The sequence below is a fragment of the Rhipicephalus sanguineus genome, chromosome 6 (assembly GCF_013339695.2).
Source record: "Rhipicephalus sanguineus isolate Rsan-2018 chromosome 6, BIME_Rsan_1.4, whole genome shotgun sequence".
Lineage (NCBI taxonomy): Eukaryota > Metazoa > Arthropoda > Arachnida > Ixodida > Ixodidae > Rhipicephalus > Rhipicephalus sanguineus.
In genome coordinates, this window is record NC_051181.1 from 14,479,275 (window position 1) to 14,503,082 (window position 23,808).

The 23,808-nt window shown below is 48.2% G+C and overlaps 1 protein-coding gene across 5 annotated transcripts in view; it reads right to left on the reverse strand.

Moving 5' to 3' along the window:
• The window catches only part of LOC119395608 (trafficking kinesin-binding protein milt), a 469,019-nt gene that overhangs the window by 241,276 nt on the left and 203,935 nt on the right, over nucleotides 1–23,808 (reverse strand). For all 5 annotated transcript variants that reach the window (XM_037662593.2, XM_037662592.2, XM_049416698.1 and 2 more), the window contains exons 7-8: nucleotides 23,729–23,807; nucleotides 13,562–13,692 (exon numbers count right to left, since the gene is read on the reverse strand). In XM_037662593.2, coding sequence (XP_037518521.1) covers nucleotides 13,562–13,692; nucleotides 23,729–23,807 — 210 coding nt within the window. The remainder of the gene's footprint in view (nucleotides 1–13,561; nucleotides 13,693–23,728; nucleotide 23,808) is intronic.

Genomic DNA, 23,808 nt, shown 5'->3' on the forward strand with positions numbered 1-23,808 from the left:
ACCAGTCGAGTTGGTATGAGAGCTCCGTGAGGGCACACCGCAGCTCTCTGCGGCTCTCGGGTGAGCTCTCTTCATGGTCTTGCGAGGCGGCGGCGGCCAACGCAGCATTGAGCGAGTGCAGTGCTGGCAATACGGCAGGACACAGCATGGAGATTGACGCTGCTAAGGCGTTCACCGTGACTCGGAGTCACGCGATGGTGGCGGAAAGCTCGGCGGCGCTCTCGGGCGATCCACGTGTGGTGCCTGTGGTGACGTCCGAGGAGTATGACACGATCAGCGTACTCACGGAGGAGGGACCCTTATCCGAGGGAGCTTGGACAGCACCCCTAAGCGGCTGGGGTGCCGATGGAGTGCTGAGTAAGCCGTTGTCGCTGCGGGAAGCGTGGACGGCATTCCCGGGATCCTTGCCGTTGGAAGCGTCAACCGCGTTCCGAGGTAACCGGTACCTGTGCGAGGTCTTGTCGTGAACTGGTACTGCGGCGTCGATGGAGGAGGCTTGAGCCGCTGAGGAGGCCTGGACACCGTCCACGGACGGTGCCTGAAGCGCCGACAGATTGGCAGGTGGTGGCAAGGAGGCATGTACGCCGTCCCTGGGCGAGAGGAGCCCGTGCGCATTGTTGCCGCAAAGTAGCACGTCACCGGACAAGTAGTTCCCCGGAACCACAATGGAGGCCTGGACGCTGTCCACTGGTGGTGGGATGGATGCTTGCCGCGGTGGTCTACTTGCAGGTTCCATCAGCGAGGAAGCGTGACGGCGTTCCTCTGGAAGACGCGTTGCCTCAAGCTAACAGCTGGGGTTCGCCGAAGCCTTTCGACGACTGCGCCATTGTAACGAGAGAAACAGAGACAACGCCTGTTCACTAGGCCGGCTGTTCTATGCTGCACCTCGTTCTCCTCTTCTTAGTGCATCCTGCTCTCGCGCCAGAGCCCCGGTGTAAAGCGCATCCCTCGCGCCATCTTGATGGTGACCAACAAAACACACTGAAGTAAATGGTGTATATAAATAGCTCGCTGTTAGCATGCTAAGAGTCATGCGGCTCGTGGCCTAGCCGTCTAACACCATGCACTGTGGAGCGAGAGATCGGCCGTTCGATTCTGCGCTTTGGAAAAAGCTTTTCTGAATTATTTCTCTTCATGGCTTTTATACATATATATACATACATAGATATACATATACGGTACATGACGGCAACAGCAACGGCAAAAACCAGCGGAGGCTGTCCATATAATTGAATGAAAAAAAGAAAAAGTGCTCAAGGTCATGACGCACGCGTGACGTAACTTCTTTCCCCTCGTGCCATCTCTCCCTGCTTAGCTTCCAGTGCACTTGTCGGGAAGAGAGAAAAGAGAAAACAATTACAGCGTGCCACAAATATTTGTAACTCAGCCCGTACTTGACGGATTCGAAAAATTCTTGCGGGGGTCGATTCCTGAGGCAATAAACTCCTTTAGTAAAGCCATTTGATGGTTATTTGGAAGTGTTGCAAGGCCCCTTTAAGACAAAACGCAAACTAATCAACGCGCGTGAGCAATGTAGTACGAGATAGCTGCGAGTGCGTATATGCTCAAGCTCTTTTGGGGACACAATCACTTTCGCGAGATTTCACGTCGTGTTGTACACTACTGTTATATGTACTGTGTAGATGTGAGCTTGTTAAAGGGAAACTAAAGGCAAATGACAATTTATGTCAGAGTGAAAGGTCAATGTTTGAGAGTGTCTAAAACGTCAATATTATCAACAACAGTGCTCTACTCATCAAGAAATTAAAGGACCCCTGACAGCAAAATTTTTGTTGATGACTTTTTTTCTGTAATTTATAGCTTTGTGTCTGGCAATCCCTAAGTTAAATCGTAAATGCTCTAGCGTATCGCATAACTCATTCTAGCGTAGTTAATTGCGACCATTTTAGCGTCACTTCAAAATGCCCACCTAAAAACCAGAAGAAACCGGCGCCCCATGCGGGGGAGCGTCAAAGACCATGTGCACACAAGCTGTGGTGACGTTGAAAGAGCGGTTTTCAAATCGGGGCCCCGCGCGTGGTAGAGATTGAAAGTATGTGGGTGCCTCGGTATGGGTTAAACCTGTTAAGCGCGTGTCCCCTCACGAAAACTACTTCGAGAGCAGGCCGACAATACTTGCTTTACTCACGCGGGGCCTCTATCTACGTCGTACCAGGATGTCGCAAGGTGCAGCCAACTCAAGTGAGCACTCCACGCTTACTTTAAAACCAAATTAAGATATCTTAAAGGCAACGTTCGTCACTAATAATCTGTCAGATGTGCCTCCGTATACAGGAAAGTCAAACAACACAAACATCTCGAGGTTTCAATTTTGGTGTCAGGAGTCCTTTAAGGTAAATGTAGGACATGATATGGGCCCCCAGTGGGACATTTTGGAATGAGCCCGATGACATCAAGAATCCCGAGTGCAATTTGATAGTTATAATAAAATGCTGCTTGTGCGTTTCCCTTTGATTCGTGGAAAACAGAATGTGGCGTTACCATGGTGAACGGCGCAGGTGGTTCAAAAGTTCCATTTTCACCGGGCTGTGCTGCTCATGCGGTCGCGTCTCAGTGGTAGTTTTTGCTTGCATAGTCACATCTCAAGGGTAGTTTCATTATCGCAAATTGCTGCGCAGGCTTTGCTGGCTCGCGAAACTCACTCAGACTGCAATTTAGAGAAAATGCCGCATCCATGTAATGTGTGCCACAGCCACGAAAACAACCACTTTCCAATGGGCGCACAGGGAGGGAACTCCTAAGCTCGAAGTGTCTACGTGCCGCACTTGTACAAATGTGGAATCAACAACAACAAAATCCGCTCGTGTGCTCACTGCCTTTTCGTGCAGAAGGTTACAATGTCAACCGTAACGTAAGCAAGTCGTGTAACCCGCCCTTCAATGTACTGCTTCCTCGCAGCACTGTTTCGTCAGTCTTGTCAGGATGCTGCATGCCCATGTAAAGAAAATGGAACAATACAGAAACGGTTTCAAGGTTTTAAAGAGCAAAACTGTATTAACAGGAAGGGCTACATATCATTCTCATGGCTGTTTTCCTGAACCGCCTCAAAGCCAGATGAGTCGTCAAGCGCCTTTTGCACGACACCTCGGCGGGGATGAACACTGGTCTGACATGGATCACACAAGTGAAGCATGCACACATCAATTTCATGGTATACATGGGTTGATCGTGTCGCATTTTGGAGGCACCAGCGGCGTAAACAGAGGCTCACTGAATGGTGCCAGCAGAAATACACACACACATACGCACATGGGGTGGCCCTACTCCTGCACTGACGGCCGAATCGCATGCAGCTTCCCGACTCTGCATAGCAGTGCCTGAGTATCAAAGCACTTCCGCGGTAAACGTCGCATTACAGCGCAAGCAGCAGCGGCCAACAAAACAAGCATAACAAGAAGTATTCTTGCGTGCGTTACCGGTGGAGGCGCAATGTTGCCAGATAACAGAGGGTGCTTTGCACAGCACCCGCTAAAGGCGGCGTTGGGGAGTGCTTACGTCACTTGTCCTTGAGAGGCGAGCGTTTTGAATTCAGCTAAGAGCATGCAGACCACTAAAGCATGGTTTTCTTTCAAACTAAGAATTTCCTAGGCACAAAACAAGCACTACGAGGTTTCTGGAATGGTATTTGAGAAGTCCACGCCGAGCTGTATTTTGCCTTTAGTGTCCCTTAAAGACGTTAGCAGCGGGGGAGCCCGCATTGCATCGTTCTGGGGGCGCCGTGCGCCGGCTGGCTGTTGTGTTCACAGACGGGGCGAGTCGCACGTGATCTTGCGAACGTACATGATCGTATCCTAAATGCGTATGCTCGACAATATCACTTCAGCTCTTCAGCAAACCTAGCCAAATATTTCTAAGCGGGCAATGCACAAGAATCCAACGCTCCCGCGGCGCAATGTTTCATTTGCTGCCATAACGGTAGGGTTTGTTTATGTTTACGCTGGCTGCCCCAGCATTCGATTTTGCAGTCTTCGAGCAACTTCGGACTCTCTCAGGATTCCAATACACGTGACCATGACGTTTCCTGTCACGACCGGAGCTAGCTGGCTGACCTAGGGCTAGCTCTGGCTGCCAACGAACTGCCAGAAGTCCGAAAATCGAAGATCCCCAATGTCGTAAATGCTGGACACATGATGTGGAGATCACAAATTCATTGGTTCACTTGCAGTTCATCAATTCACTTGCAGCCACTTCCAGATTTTGCAGTTATAGTCTTTCACTTTTTTAGTGAGAATCAATATTTTGTATACAGTGGTACCTCATTAATGCGTACCTGCCGGGAACGCCGCATAACTACGCACTAAACGGTAGTACGCATTAACCACCAAGTAAAAATTTGCATCTCCTCGCGTACGCCATCGCCGTCAGCAAAGAAATAAGTACAGTGCCACAGCAAATATTGCCTAAAGTACCCACTGCAAAGCCTTTTCGTTTTTTTTTTTGCCAAACTGGAGAAGATTCTGGTACTCTCGCACGACCGTCGTGCCGATAGCACGCGGTGGCGACGCCAAGGAGCATTCCGGAACTATCAGTCCGGTATACGCAGTGACCGACGTAGCGACAGAACGGACAGTGCCGACTTTCCGCGATATATGTGTGTGCGTCTGTACCGCGATCTGCTACTAAATGAAAACTGACAGTTCCAGTGAAACGCTGTACGGCTGCGTGGAGCAGATCGTCTCCTGGCTAGTTGCGTGCAGCGTGTCGCCTTCTCGGCTCACGCCGTCACTGCCGGGCCGCTTGCTGTACCACACGCGCACATTTGTCGTGGGAGTGTTCTTCGTACCCACTTCGCTCCAGACTGTGCACAGATGCGGCGATGAGCACAGACGAGTTTGTTCGGTTAACGCGGCGATGACGAACTTCTTGCAAGCGATGCGCACTCCGCGACGCTCTAGCGGTACTGGCAGCGGACGGAAGCGCGTTTGGGTGGTCGCCCAATAAAAGCGTGCAGTACGGTTACAACAGAGCTACGCTTGCTGAACCGTACGCGTGCGTTTAGCGTGACAGCGTCTATGCAAAGAAGTTTCGCGTCGCCCACGACTAGCAACGCTCAACTCCGCAACAGCGAGCTGCTTCGTTTCTACAAAGTGGCGTGCGCTTGAACACGGCCCCGAACAACGAAGCAGCAGCGATCGGCGGCCCGGTGCGTTTATGTTGTCGCCTGTCAAATGCGTGCAGTAGGCTTAAAGTAGTACTGCGCCGCACGCGTGCCCAAGCAGATACCTGAAGATACTTATTGTGATAAGGTTGTCGGCGATAAGTCATGCTGGCGCGTTCGTCGGTAGCCGCCGCCTCACCTTCGTTCTTTCCCGATGCTTACCCGCAAAGGCGTCGCCGCAATCGCGCGGAAGTCGGAATCAGTGATCGACCGATCTACGCACTTCTCGAAAAGACGGAAAACCTTTGGCGGCACATTGTGGCGTCGGGAAGTTCAGCGGCGCAGTAAAATTTTATGCACAAAACATTATCACGGTACGCAGGGTACGCACTAACCGGTAGGCGTAGGGCGAAGCACTACGGCTTATGCGGTCAGCGAATGCATTAGGCTCTATGAGACTCGGTCGGGGATTCGTCGCAACTACGCTTTAACAGCTAGTACGCTTAAAGCGGGTACGTATTAACGAGGTTCGACTGTACTGACTTCAGACCGTGTGCATAAGAATGTGTTGTTGGGCGAGTTGGTGCTTGCTGAATGACATAATGCAGCGCTAAAAACACACACACCACAACGTAAGGAACACAAACCGACGGGACAGGCGCTACTCACAACTTTAATGAAACTACAAGATTGTGGCACATATATACACATCCCAATGCGCAAACGCAACGTCACAACCATAAGGGGCGTATCATATCAAAGATTTGAAAAAATTGTGTTCCGCATTGTACAGGAAGACTGACGTCTGACTGACGCAATCATCATTCTTCTCTTTGATGTAGAAAGCCTCGAGAAGTTCACGCGCCGTTTTATCATGGCTTCTGCCCAGAATCCTCACATCATTAAATCTTGGCACACAAGAGCAGGTCTTACAATGCGCCGAAAGATGCGCAGTGAAATCCTTCTTTAGAATGTTTGCGTGTTCCCTCATGCGGTCATTAACACATCTGCCCGTTTGTCCCACATAGGACTTCCCACAAGTTAGTGGTATTTCATACACCACCCCCGTCGCACACCGAGTGTATGGGGTGGCATGCTTGACTTGGCAGCCCGTCTTTGAGGCGCCCATGATGCGGGGGCACAGTTGGGCCAGCTTGTTGGGTGCGGAAAAAACCACAGGTACATTGTACCTGTGAGCCACCTTTTTCAAATTGTGGCTCACCGTATGCAAGTAAGGCACAACAACCGGCCGTTGGCCGCTCCGCTCACCAGCTGTAGCCGCGTTTTCCCGCGCCCCTGCTTTTAGCTTGCGGTGCAGAGAACCTGCCACAGATGCAATGACCGAATGAGGGAAGCCGGCTTTTGATAGCCGTACCACTTGGTGAAGAAAGCTGTCCCGCATCTTGTGCTCACAAGACTTTTTGAGCGAGGATCCCAGACACAGTGTGGCAATGGCCCTCTTCATCAGCTTGGAGTGGGCAGACTCGTACGGCAACAGTTCTTTTTTAGCTCTCGGTAAATAGCACCAGCAAACGTGATCCTCTGAAAAAGTTAGTCTCAAATCTAAAAACTGTTCCAATGGGGTTCTCATGGGTAAAAGTGAGGCCTTTACCATTGGCTTTAAAAACATCTAAAACCTTGTTGACTTCGGAAACTTTAAAAGAGCACGCGTGGTTCATGACAATTAAAAAGTCATCGACATATCTAAAAACCTTTAAAACAGGCGTGCCCATGAGGCAGTCGTCAATGTTCTGATCTACTTCCGAAAGGAAAATGTCACAGAGTAAAGGTGCTACGCACGAGCCAATACAAATGCCCTTCTTTTGAAGATACAAACGGTAGTCAAAGGTGATAAAGGTATTCGTAAGGTAAGCATCAAGTAAAACTAAAAAGCAATCTACACTTACACCCACGGCATTTTGAAACTGAACTTCCCCATTATATTCAACACATTTCTTAACCGTAGAGAAGAGAGCATCATGTGGCACAGAGTAAAACAGTTCTTCAATATCTACAGAAAAAGCGTAGCCAATTCTCTGATTATCCTGAAAGAACCGACATATTTCATCGGAGTTACCAACACGAAAAGGATCACGAAGTTTCAGCTGTTTCAAGCACTTCAAGAGGAATCTACTAACATGCAACTGCCAAGTACCGCGTTCACTCACAATAGCTCTCAAAGGAACACTAGGTTTGTGCGTCTTAGCATTGAAAAAAATTGACAAAGCCCCACAAGCACTCTTATCTATGTTTCTCGCGAGTTGCTGCAAATTATTCTTATCACAAAGATTGAACATGTTCTTCTTCGCTCTTGACATGGTAACTTTAACTGGCGCGAAATTCTTGTGAACAGCTTGTGATGCTTTTTCAGTAAACAAATCCTTAGGCATTACAACAAAACTGCCCTTTTTGTCAGCCTGTAGAAGGCAAAGATTATTGCCTTTAAAATACCTAGTCAAGCGCCCTAGGGGGGCACTTTTGCTAAGGCAGTCTTTGTTTGCATATTTTTGTAGGCAGTCCATACCTTCTAGAAGGCATCTTTCGCGTTGCTCAGAGTTCGTAGTTCCCGCCAAACGTCTGTTCAGTGCTGCCAGCTCATGCGTGGGTATCCGAGGAGCCACACCGTATTTGGGACCTTTTCCAAGAATCCTTGCGTAGTCGTCGGGAACGGACGCACCTCCCACCACTAGCAAACCAGTAGTACTGCTGTTATTTCCGTCCTTCTCTTGAGCGGAGCGGCCAACGGAGCGGAGCGGCCAACGGCCGGTTGTTGTGCCTTACTTGCATACGGTGAGCCACAATTTGAAAAAGGTGGCTCACAGGTACAATGTACCTGTGGTTTTTTCCGCACCCAACAAGCTGGCCCAACTGTGCCCCCGCATCATGGGCGCCTCAAAGACGGGCTGCCAAGTCAAGCATGCCACCCCATACACTCGGTGTGCGACGGGGGTGGTGTATGAAATACCACTAACTTGTGGGAAGTCCTATGTGGGACAAACGGGCAGATGTGTTAATGACCGCATGAGGGAACACGCAAACATTCTAAAGAAGGATTTCACTGCGCATCTTTCGGCGCATTGTAAGACCTGCTCTTGTGTGCCAAGATTTAATGATGTGAGGATTCTGGGCAGAAGCCATGATAAAACGGCGCGTGAACTTCTCGAGGCTTTCTACATCAAAGAGAAGAATGATGATTGCGTCAGTCAGACGTCAGTCTTCCTGTACAATGCGGAACACAATTTTTTCAAATCTTTGATATGATACGCCCTCTATGGCTGTGACGTTGCGTTTGCGCATTGGGATGTGTATATATGTGCCACAATCTTGTAGTTTCATTAAAGTTGTGAGGACCATGTGCATGTTTGGTGATATTCTTGTAAAATTTGTGCGCCTTCTTTTTGAAGCACTAAACTAAGTAAACAAGAAAAATCCCAAGTCACACGAGTAAATATGGCACCCACTGGCCGAACTACAGCTCACTATTTATAACGCAACCACTTATAATGCAGGACTGGCTTTAACACGGTTTTTTCTGACTACCGTTTACCCTCCCATAGAACTGCATGTATACGCACGCATACCACTTATTGTGCAGCCCCCCAGATGAAAGATTCTCAGCGCACGAGTGCCCAACTACAGCCACAAATAGTTTCTTCCAGTGCAATCCAATCAGAAAAGCGAGCACGCTTCTCAGCGTAGGTGTGCCAGCTGGGAGGAGAGCAAGGACGGCATTAGGAAGGATGTCGGCACGCGGAGCGAAGGCAGCAGCGTGCATCGTGCCGAGCTTCACACTTGCTCAGAGCCATCTCTACGTACAGGAGATTTTTATGGCAGAGTAAACTCTTCGAAAAATGGTGTCAGTACCCCTTTAAGATGCGATCAAGCTTTCGCCTTTACCACGAGCAAGCTGACTTGGAAGCTCGGAAAACTTTTTCAGGATAGTTGCCGTGGCTCTTCCTCCGGCCGCGAACCGAAACTTCGTTGCATGCATGCTGCCCTCAGTTTAGCTCGAGAGTGTGATCTCTTCTACGCCCGATCAGGGTTGCCAGGTCAAAACGAGAAAAAGTAGCCAAAGAAATTGGAAAAACTAGCCAAAAAATAGCCAACTTATGCCAAACGCAGTAAAAATAGCCAAAAGTAGCCATGCGCGCATGAGAACAACTGCGACATTCTTATTTGCATGAATAAATGCAAAAGCCTTTTGGCAAAAATGTTAATAAGTAGTGCAACATGAACACTTGGAAATTAGAATTACGGATACTCAATGATAAAATGTTCACTTTAGCAACCAGTTCGTGCAGGATAACAAAGTTTCTTGCGCTGTCCCTAAAATGGAACTCTCTCAACCTGTCCCATAACTTTTCTTAAAAGGACTAGAACAAACGGCCTTGTGGAGACAATAAAAATCAGCTCTGCATGAATGTACTCAAAATCAGCGTCGTTGCAATTGAAGCACAGATCATAGTCAGTCTCACAATCATTACTTGCGTGATGAAGAACTTGGAGCAGTTAATATCTCTGAGCTGTAGTCCAAACTTGACCCAAAGAAAGTCCAAAGCAGCTCGTGGGATATCAGACTTCTAATGCCGATGAGTGCAGAGCGCCTTGGATGCGGAGAGCTTCTCATTGTCCTGTTCACTGCCAATTACAGTTTCAAGTCGCATTCAGCAATAGCTGGTCTGCAAAATCCGGTCTCAATCAACAGTCCTCGAGTCTCAGCCACGTATTCAAAGACATTTCCTTCTGTGTAAGTCAAGTGCCAAATTCAATTTTGGGAGCTGGAAAGACGCCTGGGACGCTGTGCTTTGTTGCCGCATACTCAAACGGCAGCGGCTAAGACGTCACCAGATATTCATAATTTGGATCAAATCGAGAGAACAAGGCACACTTGAACGCTATCACAAAATTGAAATCGCAGCTGCAGCTCAGGGGTAATATGTTTGCGTTAATTTTGGCAATAATTTCCGGGGGACATTAAAGCTGGAACTGTTCCTCAGTCGCAGTCTCATATTCATCCATAGAACAGAGCCCATCATTCTTTTCCTAAGGTTGTCAATAAGGAAATTCGCTGGGCTTCTGCGTTTGCGATCAGCAGGAGAAGCTGCTTAAGGTCCTGAAATTTTTTTTTTTTTAATTCTTTATTGGTTGAGATGAAACTTGCTGAGTTTATGCATATTTGTGTGCAGATTTCAAACATGCAATTATTTTTCTTGCATAATATGTAGTTTTTAAAATATCAAACATTTCATATCCCTTTTTGGGGCTATAGTTTGCATAAAGTGAGTGACTTACAAAGTAAAGTAGCACATCAGAATGACCTGGAATGAATGCTGAATACAAGAAAACAATAATGGATGTTCTAAACCCATTTGAACAAAAGTTATGGCGTTTTGAACATTCGCAAGTGAGTCTATGTCAAGCTGGGACTTCAGTCACAAATATTCAACATACCACAACTTTTGTTCAACTGGGCTCTTGTTTTCTTGCACTCTGTACTCATTCCAGGTGATTCTGGTGTTCTTAATTACTTTGTAACTCTCCCAGTGTAGGTAAACTATGGCTCCCAAAATGGTACATGGAAAGAATCATATTTTAAAAACTACATATTGTAATAGGAAAATAATTGCATATTTGAAATCAGCCCGCAAATATACATAAACTCAGCCAGTTTCATTGAAATTAATAAAGAATATTAAAGAAAACTTTTCAGGCGCAGTGTCGGCATTTGAGATCAGCAGGAGAAGCTGCTCTCTTTGCAAGATGCGTCATAAGGTTTCTGTCGTCCATTTTTCTGCAGTTTTATATCGTCCAAAAATCAACAACTGGTTTCACGTACTTATAGCTTCCACTTGTAGATCCCGCAACTCCTATTTCAGCTGAAGCTGCCAATATGCAACTTTGGAATCATTTGGTTGGAATGCAAGCGCCCTCGTCACGATGCTGATGGACAAGCTTGAAAAGGTTTCAAGTGCTGCGGATGTAAGGACGGTGGTTGAAATATCTGCTAAAGTTGCTGCATATTATAAGCTACACACATTTCGATCCATATTTTACAATAGCCAAGCTGTATCAAAAGTAGCCGAAATGCAGCCAAGTAGCCAAAGCCAGGTTTTTTCCCGCCAACAGCCTGAAAAAGTAGCCAATTTAGCGCAATGTAGCGAAACCTGGCAAACCTACGACCAATATCCGTGTTGTCTTGGGCAAGCTTCGCGTGACAGCATGCCAATTCGCTACCCGCACGCTACGCCTAGCGAGCGCTCACTGGCTTGTCGGTAGTGGCCGCAAATGATCAATGTTGCGGTTTGGTGCCGAGTCAATAAAATGGTTTGCAGTAGTAGTTGAATTTAGAAGGGGCGACTTACATCTTCAATGAAAACAAGGGCGTGCTTATGCAACACTAGGATGGTGGTTTGTGGTCGCCACTGTTTTTGACATCGCACACGCGCTAGGATAATTGGAATTTTAATTGCCGTTCAACGTACACTTTCTATGCAGTGTGGTCCGAAAAGTTAGTCGGTGACTTCCTGCTATGACGTATTTTTGTTTCCCATGTTCATTGTGTCGGCACCGCAGGTCCACGAACATTAATCGTTCAACATTTGCAAACTTAAGCAGATGCAAACTTCACCCCAGTCGCATGCCTCGATTTTTCGGAATCGCACGGCTGCCTGTTCGTCATGTTTTGCACATGTGCAGCCTTTCAAAAATGTTGTTTTGGTTAAAGTGCAGAACTGCTTATAGTGTGGATACAGTCAAATCCCGCTACAACGAAATTGACGGGACGCATGAAAAAGTTGGTTGTCGCAGAATTTCGTTGCAGCGAAAATTCATCTACAGACCACAAAAGTTAGGAAGATCTGATGAACCTGACTCGTCCTTTGGTCCCGGCAAGCGCATGCATCGTCCTTTGCATTTAACTCTCGCTAACTCGGGACGTACGTGGCCGCACACCGAGTGAATGTATTCTCTCGCGTATAACACGCACAAAATATACAGAAAATTCAGCGCTAAACTCGGGGTGCGGGTTATACCGAATTTTGGTGCGCAAGTTGGCTTCACGGAAATGCAAGGAAGGCGGCTTTGCGTCAACGTGTGAGTTATACACGTGGGTTATACACGAGCAAATACTGCATGCAGGCTACCCTCGAAGCGTGCCAAGCGCGTAGCGCCGCGAAGGCGCGTGCTAAAGTTCGCTAGAGGCTAACTGAAAACAAAGTGCCGGAGCTCTGCACTACCACAGTCATAAGTGAGCGAACGGATAGCCGAAACGCTTTGTGCCGTTTTACGACTTTTTTGCCTTTAATCGTTCTTCCGGTGTGTTAGCTGCGTACTCGAGCATCTTTGATAGCGACCGCGGTTTTCTGCACAGCGGTTGCGGCAAACGGTAGTTCCGTTTTCAATCTGTGCGCTGGCCGTGCGCGTGCCTTCAGAACTGCGTCGTTGCTATCTGTGATCGCGTCTACCGCAGTTTTGACCGCAGCATTACTTTGTGTCGGTGTGCGTACGTTGCATGCGCGCGTACTATCGTGGTCGCCCATGATCGCGTCGACACGACCGCATTTGTGTTCGCAGCGGTTGCGGCAGAATGTATTACGCTTGGATTAGGTGCACGCTGGCCGCGCGTGTGCCTTCAAAATGCCGTGGATGTCATTCACAATCGCAGGGCTTGCGACGACGAGCAGTAGTATTGTTCTGAGTGCTACGTCAAAGCAATGGCGGAAGTTCTTGAAGAACGATTCTTCCGCGGCCCGCACGCGCATCAAACCCGCCGGCAGCATCATGGTGGATGGATGATCTGTTGCCAAGCATCTTCATGGCGAATAATTTACCGGGATGTGCGTGTGGTGGCAGAAAGCATGTCTCCGATGAAAACACGGGTCTTGCGATGTGGCCGCACGGCTCTGGCAATGAGAAATGGTAGAGTTTCTAGCGAAATTTCGCGGCAATCCTAGGCAAGCTCCTTTTCCTTATGTGGTGGCACTCGCGAAAACCTCGTACAGGCGGAAATACCCAGAAAAAGTATTTGTTGTGACGAGACATTTTTCACATTATTTTCTATGGGCGGCTGACGGGGAAGCGAAAATTATTCGTTGTGGCGGAAATTTCGTTGTAGCGGTATTCGTTATAGCGGGATTCGATTGTATTCGCTACTCTGGCAACTTACGTTATAAACGGTCTATGCTGCTTCGTAATGGCATTCAGACTCATTATACCTGAATTTGACTGCACCCCAGGCGTAAGAAGACCCCTTTGAAGTCACTGCTGTTGCTTCAATGTTCACTGCTCATGTCATGCAAAATTATTATATAATCACGAACAACCGGCTAGACCAAATGCCTGCTCCAGTGAAACTGATGCAGTGCAAATGCTTCTCTGCCCTCCTGAGCGTTTCAACTAACAGCTGTGAAGGAGCCAGCACGAGCAAAAGTGGCCTGTACGCACCGACTGGGCATATCGCTGCATGTCATTGAGCTGTGCGTTGAGTGTCAGGATCTCCTGCTGCTGCCGCAAGTTCACCTCGGTTCGTCGACACAGCTCCTCCTGGAGGTGGCTGGACTCTTTCGTCACATCGGCTAGGGAGGAGAGGATGTTGAGTAAGAACAGTGCATTTTTTGGCCTACACATCGCACGATCTCAATCAGTGAACTGGGAAAACAGACGACGAAGAACTACACAACACGAGCGCTTACGTTGTGCAGTTCTTCGTCACCTTTTGTCTGTTTTCCATGCCCCCAGTTCACTAATTGAATATGTACCAACTAGCCCAATTATCGATCCTTTTACATTGCATGACCTCCCTGGCTCATTATTAGCTCATAATGCAACCAAATTACTGCCTACTTTAAAATGCCAAGTGATCCACACCTACAAATGCCCAGACAAGCTTGTCTCAACTTTCTTTTCAGCTGATAAATTGTGTTGTCTTCCCTTGTGCCCGTGTTTGTACACCTACCTTCTTTTATGACACCATCACACTACTGTGTCTTATCCCTTTCTCCACCGAGTTTTTTTGCTTTTGCTGAAAATGATACAAAATACAGAGTTCTTCTTATTTGCCCACTTGATTGTGCGTGTCTTGAAAACACTAAAAAAATTGTTCAAATGTGCTCCATCATAAGATACACGCAAAATATTTTATTTTGAAAATGTGCAGAGGATTGGCTTCACTGCACTGCACCACGGAAAGTGCCCTACCTTTCCAGTCTTCGGTGCAGAAAATGTCTCTCTAAAAAATTCCACAGATCCCACGCCTTGTGGGAATTGGTTTCATGCAAAGCAGTGAACGAGTAGTTCTATGCTGCATATTTTGGCTTTGAGCTAAGCGTTACGAGGTGGATCGACGTGGTTTTGGAAGTGTAGTAGCTGTGTGCACATCGTGGGCTTACCAGGCACGGCAACAACACTGGCGGGTAACTTATGGACTGACGTAACGTCAGCACTCACGTTAGTGCACATACATCAGTGTTATCAAAACGAAGTGCACTTTACGGTGTGATGATGTGAATATCATACATAACTGTCATTAGTGTATTCCTCCGGGTCGAGCAACACTTGAATATAGCTTGATGAATCATAGCAGTGATGTGATCAACTGAAGCCACTTCGGCGCTGCTTCTGGAGCGGCTCAAACCTCACTTTGGAGCAGCATTACAACCTTTTGGAGCAAATACCAATCAAACATCTTCAAACGCAAATATTTGTCTCTAAGCTGGACCAGTTGTACTACATGTTTAACGATCGACTTATGCACAAAGGCATGCATCTTTACTAAGAACACCCCTAAATATGCCTAAGTAGGAGACAAAATTATGTTACTTCTCGTTGTTTCTCTGCAGACGGCCCTAGTTTCTTTAGAGCCATGACCTCAGGCCATCTAGCGTTTTCCTGGAATCCACCTCATATTCGCGAATGACTATATCCGTGATGCTTCAGTTACAGTACTGGAAGCAAAAGCTATGTAAATTGTCCATGCATTCTGTTTGCTATGCTGATGACTTTCATATTTTCAGAACAAGCTAGTGCTTTGCTGCGTGGTGAGGTGCCTGCAGTTCTCCTTTATGGAGAGAATCGTGAAGATCTTGGTTCATGGACGCTTCATCAAATAGAGGGCTTAAGAGTTTGTCCTTTGTGCCCAAAATCTAATTTGCGCTCCATGAAATTTGCGGTAAGGGGAGTCTTCGTATTTAACTTCAGCCAGTTGTCAAACACGAACTGTTGCTGCGGTCAAGAAACAGAACCAGGATGTTGGGACACCATGCTTTCTAAGCAAAATCCCACAGTCCACCAAAGTGCGTGCAATCGTCGATATAGTCTGGTGATTGTATGGTGAGACTTAACTTTAAAAAATCCCGCCATATCCATGAAGTGAATGATGATGAGTGGGCGAAGCTCCAGAGGTAAATCTGGTAAACCGTGAATCCTCCGTCCATTTTGCCCACTCAATCATCATGTAAAGACATGACAAACACAGGGGTGGTACAGTATATACACAACAAAATGTTAAAGGGAAAATAGACAACCACCTGTTTGTAGCACGAAGCCACAAGGAAATCCATACGGATTTCTCAGGAATAAAGCCTCTTAGTTGCCGAAAGAGACACAAATTGCTCCCTGTAGTTATTGGAATCAATCAAATAGCTTGGTACAGAACAGTTACAAGCAATTTACTTAATAAAGCAATCACGTACAACTTAATAACGTAACCTCGTAGTATGGTATAGGTGTATTACGGGCCAGTGTGAATTGTTTGGCAGAGTTGTGCCTAGCAAATACTTCAAGTACATAGCACTCGCCAGTAAGCTCCAATGACCATTCGAAATTACACTGTTAAATTTTGTTTGCAAGCATGTTCAGTCTTCTAAGAATCTTCTCTGGAAGACCGCAAGATCGACGTCTTGGCGCATGCTTGGCACAAATTATGAGGTTTTTGCAAAAATGTAGCAGGATGTAGTAGGTATCACCTCTTGGCACAATTTGGCGTAATTGGCGCAGCTATCACATCACTGTCATAGGAAGACAAATATAATGTTTATGAGACTGCTCTAACTGGAACCACAATTGAAGTTAACCTGACATGATGCCTGTATCGTAGGAGTATATAGGTAGTGTTTATTGCTTTGTGATAAAATGAGACCACAACTGACATTACACTGACATTACGCCTGCATAGGGTGTTTTTCGAAAGCAGTTTCTAGACCTGGCATGGCTCTGTGGTAGAATACCTGACTGCCACGCAGAATGCTTGGGTCAGATTCCTGCTGGAACCCTAATTTTCATTCTTTGCATTCGTCGGGTCAACGCTGCCGATGTCGGTTTTTCTTAACACCAATGCCTGTTCTCGCCATTCCTGGGTAGATATAAACCGTCAATCACCTTGACGCATACCTGTATACTGCGGCCCGTGGTAAGCGGGTATGTGCCACACGTGTCTGGAGGAAAGGGTTTGATGACGTACATGAGAGGATTTTCACGTTATTCGTGTGATGACCAGACAGTCATATTCGTCAAACCCTCCCATGGCAATTTTAACGTGATAGCGTTAAAGAGCTCATTTCCCAGTAATTCCGGTGTTCTTGCGTTTTCATGCCACCATAACATCTTTAGAACTTCTTTTTAGTAATAAATGGTTTTTAGTTTTTCCCACGTTCTACGAGAGGCCTTTTCTCTGAAGTAGACAACCAGGAACTCTACTAACCACAAAAACTCTTACCACCACCATAGTCCCCCAATACTTTTACTGGTCACGAAACTTCCCCGTCACGCTATGGCAGAGCTTGATATGGCGCAGAAAGCTGTCGCGCCACCGTCGCTTGGAGGCCACCTTTCTCCGGATTGATTCCGCAGAGGCAGCAGACGTGGCCGGCGCAAGTTGAAGGTTTGCACGTGTACTCTGTAGCTGTGATTGCCTTTTAGATAAGGGCCAAGTTTAGGTACTGTACAGTTGAAGCGGCAAGTTCACGTGACGATGCCGTTTAGATGCTGTGTATCGATGTGCCATTTTGGCTACAAGGGCACTACAGAAAAGGTATCGGTATTTTGCCTGCCAGGTCTTCGTGGGCAGTTCGAAAACTGGAAGTGAGCCATAACGTGGCAAGAAATGGACAACTTCAGCATCGATTCGAGCATGTGCGTGTGTGTGCGAAGTACTTTGCTTCATCGGACATCATCCATGTGGATGATTTCATGATAAACTGCAACGCCGTATCGTTGCCGAGAGACAAGCCGCCTAACGTCATTTCTCGTGTGCTCCACGGCCTGCCAGCCTACTTTACGAATCAGAAGTCGTGACCACGGATAGTTTGAACGCCACTGAAACCACTGAAACGACCTCAAGAGCCATCCTTTGCAAAGGGGGTTTCCAGCTGTGATAAATGGGCTATTAGCTAGTTATTGTAACAAAAAAAAAAAAAAAGAAACAAGATGCAAGATTTCTGTGTCAATACTCCTTCAAGATGTCTTATGAGCTCTACACTACATCAGTGCAGAGTGAAGGCGAAAATTATCTGTCATTTCTCATAAGCATTTGCACAGCTTCATTTGCTTCAAGGAAAGAGCGTGGTTACAATCCTGTTAACCCCTTCAGGGTTTTCGCCGTACATGTACGGCAGAAGCTTCCTGGTACCAAAGGGTTTTCGTCGTACATGTACGGCATAGCGTTTATTTTTAAAACGCGCGCCTTTTTCTATAATTTCTCTTGTTCGGCCTGTGCTTCCGCACTTCGGGAATACGTGGAATTTTTTTCATGCGCCGATGTCTCAATGTTGTATTTTTTTTCCGCTTCCCAAAACGGCGCGCCGCCTATCGCTTGCCCATCCGAGCGCGTTCGCGGTGCAGCTGGTTTAAAGTGCGCGCCTTTTTCGATGATTTCTCTTGCTTGGCATGTGCTGCCACGCTTCGGGAATACGTGTAATTTTTTTCATGCGCCGATGTCTCTCCGTTGTTGCTTTTTTTATGCTTCGCAAAATGGCGCGCCGCGCGCCGGCTATCGCTTGCGCAACCGAGAGCGCCCGCGACGCGGTTTGGGTTCAAACGCGCGCCTTCTCCCATTTCTCTTGCTTGGAATGTGCTGCCACGCTTCGGGAATACGTGTAATTTTTTCATGCGCCGATGTCTCTCCGTTGTTGCTTTTTTTATGCTTCGCAAAATGGCGCGCCGCGCGCCGGCTATCGCTTGCGCAACCGAGAGCGCCCGCGAAGCGGTTTGGGTTCAAACGCGCGCCTTCTCCCATTTCTCTTGCTTGGAATGTGCTGCCACGCTTCGGGAATACGTGGAATTTTTTCATGCGCCGATGTCTCTCCGTTGTTGCTTTTTTTATGCTTCGCAAAATGGCGCGCCGCGCGCCGGCTATCGCTTGCGCAACCGAGAGCGCCCGCGACGCGGTTTGGGTTCAAACGCGCGCCTTCTCCCATTTCTCTTGCTTGGAATGTGCTGCCACGCTTCGGGAATACGTGTAATTTTTTCATGCGCCGATGTCTCTCCGTTGTTGCTTTTTTTATGCTTCGCAAAATGGCGCGCCGCGCGCCGGCTATCGCTTGCGCAACCGAGAGCGCCCGCGACGCGGTTTGGGTTCAAACGCGCGCCTTCTCCCATTTCTCTTGCTTGGAATGTGCTGCCACGCTTCGGGAATACGTGTAATTTTTTTCATGCGCCGATGTCTCTCCGTTGTTGCTTTTTTTATGCTTCGCAAAATGGCGCGCCGCGCGCCGGCTATCGCTTGCGCAACCGAGAGCGCCCGCGACGCGGTTTGGGTTCAAACGCGCGCCTTCTCCCATTTCTCTTGCTTGGAATGTGCTGCCACGCTTCGGGAATACGTGTAATTTTTTTCATGCGCCGATGTCTCTCCGTTGTTGCTTTTTTTATGCTTCGCAAAATGGCGCGCCGCGCGCCGGCTATCGCTTGCGCAACCGAGAGCGCCCGCGACGCGGTTTGGGTTCAAACGCGCGCCTTCTCCCATTTCTCTTGCTTGGAATGTGCTGCCACGCTTCGGGAATACGTGTAATTTTTTTCATGCGCCGATGTCTCTCCGTTGTTGCTTTTTTTATGCTTCGCAAAATGGCGCGCCGCGCGCCGGCTATCGCTTGCGCAACCGAGAGCGCCCGCGACGCGGTTTGGGTTCAAACGCGCGCCTTCTCCCATTTCTCTTGCTTGGAATGTGCTGCCACGCTTCGGGAATACGTGTAATTTTTTTCATGCGCCGATGTCTCTCCGTTGTTGCTTTTTTTATGCTTCGCAAAATGGCGCGCCGCGCGCCGGCTATCGCTTGCGCAACCGAGAGCGCCCGCGACGCGGTTTGGGTTCAAACGCGCGCCTTCTCCCATTTCTCTTGCTTGGAATGTGCTGCCACGCTTCGGGAATACGTGTAATTTTTTTCATGCGCCGATGTCTCTCCGTTGTTGCTTTTTTTATGCTTCGCAAAATGGCGCGCCGCGCGCCGGCTATCGCTTGCGCAACCGAGAGCGCCCGCGACGCGGTTTGGGTTCAAACGCGCGCCTTCTCCCATTTCTCTTGCTTGGAATGTGCTGCCACGCTTCGGGAATACGTGTAATTTTTTTCATGCGCCGATGTCTCTCCGTTGTTGCTTTTTTTATGCTTCGCAAAATGGCGCGCCGCGCGCCGGCTATCGCTTGCGCAACCGAGAGCGCCCGCGACGCGGTTTGGGTTCAAACGCGCGCCTTCTCCCATTTCTCTTGCTTGGAATGTGCTGCCACGCTTCGGGAATACGTGTAATTTTTTTCATGCGCCGATGTCTCTCCGTTGTTGCTTTTTTTATGCTTCGCAAAATGGCGCGCCGCGCGCCGGCTATCGCTTGCGCAACCGAGAGCGCCCGCGACGCGGTTTGGGTTCAAACGCGCGCCTTCTCCCATTTCTCTTGCTTGGAATGTGCTGCCACGCTTCGGGAATACGTGTAATTTTTTTCATGCGCCGAATGTCTCTCCGTTGTTGCTTTTTTTATGCTTCGCAAAATGGCGCGCCGCGCGCCGGCTATCGCTTGCGCAACCGAGAGCGCCCGCGACGCGGTTTGGGTTCAAACGCGCGCCTTCTCCCATTTCTCTTGCTTGGAATGTGCTGCCACGCTTCGGGAATACGTGTAATTTTTTTCATGCGCCGATGTCTCTCCGTTGTTGCTTTTTTTATGCTTCGCAAAATGGCGCGCCGCGCGCCGGCTATCGCTTGCGCAACCGAGAGCGCCCGCGACGCGGTTTGGGTTCAAACGCGCGCCTTCTCCCATTTCTCTTGCTTGGAATGTGCTGCCACGCTTCGGGAATACGTGTAATTTTTTTCATGCGCCGATGTCTCTCCGTTGTTGCTTTTTTTATGCTTCGCAAAATGGCGCGCCGCGCGCCGGCTATCGCTTGCGCAACCGAGAGCGCCCGCGACGCGGTTTGGGTTCAAACGCGCGCCTTCTCCCATTTCTCTTGCTTGGAATGTGCTGCCACGCTTCGGGAATACGTGTAATTTTTTTCATGCGCCGATGTCTCTCCGTTGTTGCTTTTTTTATGCTTCGCAAAATGGCGCGCCGCGCGCCGGCTATCGCTTGCGCAACCGAGAGCGCCCGCGACGCGGTTTGGGTTCAAACGCGCGCCTTCTCCCATTTCTCTTGCTTGGAATGTGCTGCCACGCTTCGGGAATACGTGTAATTTTTTTCATGCGCCGATGTCTCTCCGTTGTTGCTTTTTTTATGCTTCGCAAAATGGCGCGCCGCGCGCCGGCTATCGCTTGCGCAACCGAGAGCGCCCGCGACGCGGTTTGGGTTCAAACGCGCGCCTTCTCCCATTTCTCTTGCTTGGAATGTGCTGCCACGCTTCGGGAATACGTGTAATTTTTTTCATGCGCCGATGTCTCTCCGTTGTTGCTTTTTTTATGCTTCGCAAAATGGCGCGCCGCGCGCCGGCTATCGCTTGCGCAATCGAGAGCGCCCGCGACGCGGTTTGGGTTCAAACGCGCGCCTTCTCCCATTTCTCTTGCTTGGAATGTGCTGCCACGCTTCGGGAATACGTGTAATTTTTTTCATGCGCCGATGTCTCTCCGTTGTTGCTTTTTTTATGCTTCGCAAAATGGCGCGCCGCGCGCCGGCTATCGCTTGCGCAACCGAGAGCGCCCGCGACGCGGTTTGGGTTCAAACGCGCGCCTTCTCCCATTTCTCTTGCTTGGAATGTGCTGCCACGCTTCGGGAATACGTGTAATTTTTTTAATGCGCCAATGTCTCTCCGTCTTTTTTTTTTCTTTCCAAAGAGGCGCGGCGGCTTGTAGTCTCGCATCAGAACGCGCGCACGCGGTCCGGCTCGTTTCGGTTTCGTCCTTCGGGTGGTTTTCGCTTCTTGCGCCCGCAAAGCTGATGGCTGTTTGGTTTCTAATCTCTCACCGGGTGACCGCTTGTTGCTCTCTCATTTATTGCACCCCGGCGCGCGATTACATCTGTTTCCGTGCGGAGCTAAATTACACAAACGACGCCGCCGTGATTGCGTTTCCTGTTTTAGGGTCTCGGGAAAACTAACTACGTCTGGTTGGCGATAAGACGAAGTATTACTGTAGCTTTTTCACTCGTTTTGCTTTCCGGACGGGCGCAGAACCATAGTTTTCTTCCGTGCGCTCACTGACGCAGTTCGCTTACGCCATGGAAGCGCGCGCCTGTTGCTCTGCTGCCGGTGAGTCGAGCAGCGATTCTTCCGATGCGGACTATTCCCCAATTGCCGAAATCTGATTAATTGGATTTCAGTTCGTCAGACGAGGATTCTTTGACGAGTTCAGACTCCGATGACGATCAAGGAGCGACATCTGAAACGCGTGCGTGGGGAGCCATGCTTCAAAGACTATCATACGCTGAAAAGGTTTTAGTGTTATAGCACGAACGTTTTTAACCGGAAACGAACTCTGGTGCGCTTATTTTTGTATGTTTGTGAGCTAGGTTTAATACAATGCATAATTTTTATTCATAAAAAACTGTGAAGCTTTTTTTTTCTTAGGATTCTGCTTGATTTTACAACGAATAAACCGTATGTATGTAATAACAAAACTGATTTTTTTGTCACTTTACGGTCACGAAAAAAAAATTTAGACAATTTTTTCTTAAATAGAATCGTCTGAAGAATTTATTTCAGCAATAAAAAAATTACACATTTTTGGACTGCATTTCGCGAAAAAATTCGACCCTCAAAGGGTTAAGCATAATGGTTCGCCAAGGAAGTACGGCACTGAATGCAAACGTGCGTCAATCCTCATCACCCTGCTCGTGAGAGATAGAGATTAAGAATCGCACTGCGGAGTCAGGGGCACATTTTTTTTTATTATTATTGACATACTGTAAGAGCAGAGGCTGGCGCACAAATAAGGCGCCGGCTACTCCTCAGCCCTTGAGCGGAGATTGAGCATGCAACATAGAAATAACATACAAACAGCAGCACATATAAAATAAGCACACACTCAGACACACATATCAAACAACATCATTGTAACATGAAACAAAATTGTCCGAAAGGCAATTAACATATTACTTTATGCGGTTTTCATCGGGAATATTGACAACAAAAATCGCGTTAAAAACTGTGTCGCACAACTGAACTGACACGCACGAAAACTACCAAAGCTTTCGACGTCTGAAAACGACAGCAGTTACCGTAAAGCAAGCGTTTCATTGACGGTTACGATCTGCCGATGTTCCAAACAGATCTACCGGCAAATGCAAGCTCACGTCCCTGGAACATTTTCTGTTGCGTAAAATTAGTCTCTTACGGCAGGCGAATAAAACAGCCGACCGGGCAGGGAGACGGCCTCTCTTGCTCCACTGACCTGTGGCAACGACCCACTTATCCAGATCACTCCAGGACCCGCAAACCGCCCATCGACCAAAGGAGTAAGCGTTACCCTTTGTTTTCTGCTAGAGTGGACTATCCCTCTACGCGACATTTACGCGTTATTGCTAGCGTAGCAATAAAGTGTTGTTTGTTGTTCTAGCCTGTTGCCGTATTCGACCGAACCCGTCGTAGCTGCGATGACTCACGCTACGGGAAGGGGACGTTGACACGTGCACGGTACGACTGTGTGCGGCTGGAACCGGAGCTAGGCTTCTGTCCCAGCCGTGCATAGAGCGGACCCCTTCATTCTCACAAAAGGAATACGCATTCCACCGACAATCAGATAACTGACGACCGATGTCTCCGTAAGCTGCATTCACAGCACTTTAAGTGCTATTCCTGTTACTGGGCACAAGTTCACCCAATAAAGCTATTCATCTTTACCGGCTGCGTTTTGCTTTCTTCACCGTCCCAACCATGCGATACTACTTTTTGTGATAAAGCGCTGCATCGACTGCTATGTTCTTTCAATTTTTTGAACAGGTAATTCCTATTTTTTTGTGCAGGTATCGTATATTGTTTGCATTTTTGCGCGCATGCATCATTTTTGTTTCTTAGAGTCTTTTATGTTGGTTTCTCGCATTGAAAACCATATTGTCAAATGTTGTATCGATTACTCATCTGCTCACTCCTACCTGCAACTTTGCATAGAAGCCGGCAGTGCTGAATAGACTCTGCGTTTGACAAAAGTCAAGCCTTTTCCAACAAAAAGCAGCTCTGCACTACCCAGTGAGAGCAATGTGAAAGAATCACTTACACAGCTGCCTCACACAGTCCCGAATGAGCTGCATTTCCTTCTTCTCTTCTTCCTCCAGGTGGCTCAGCTGGCTCTGGGAC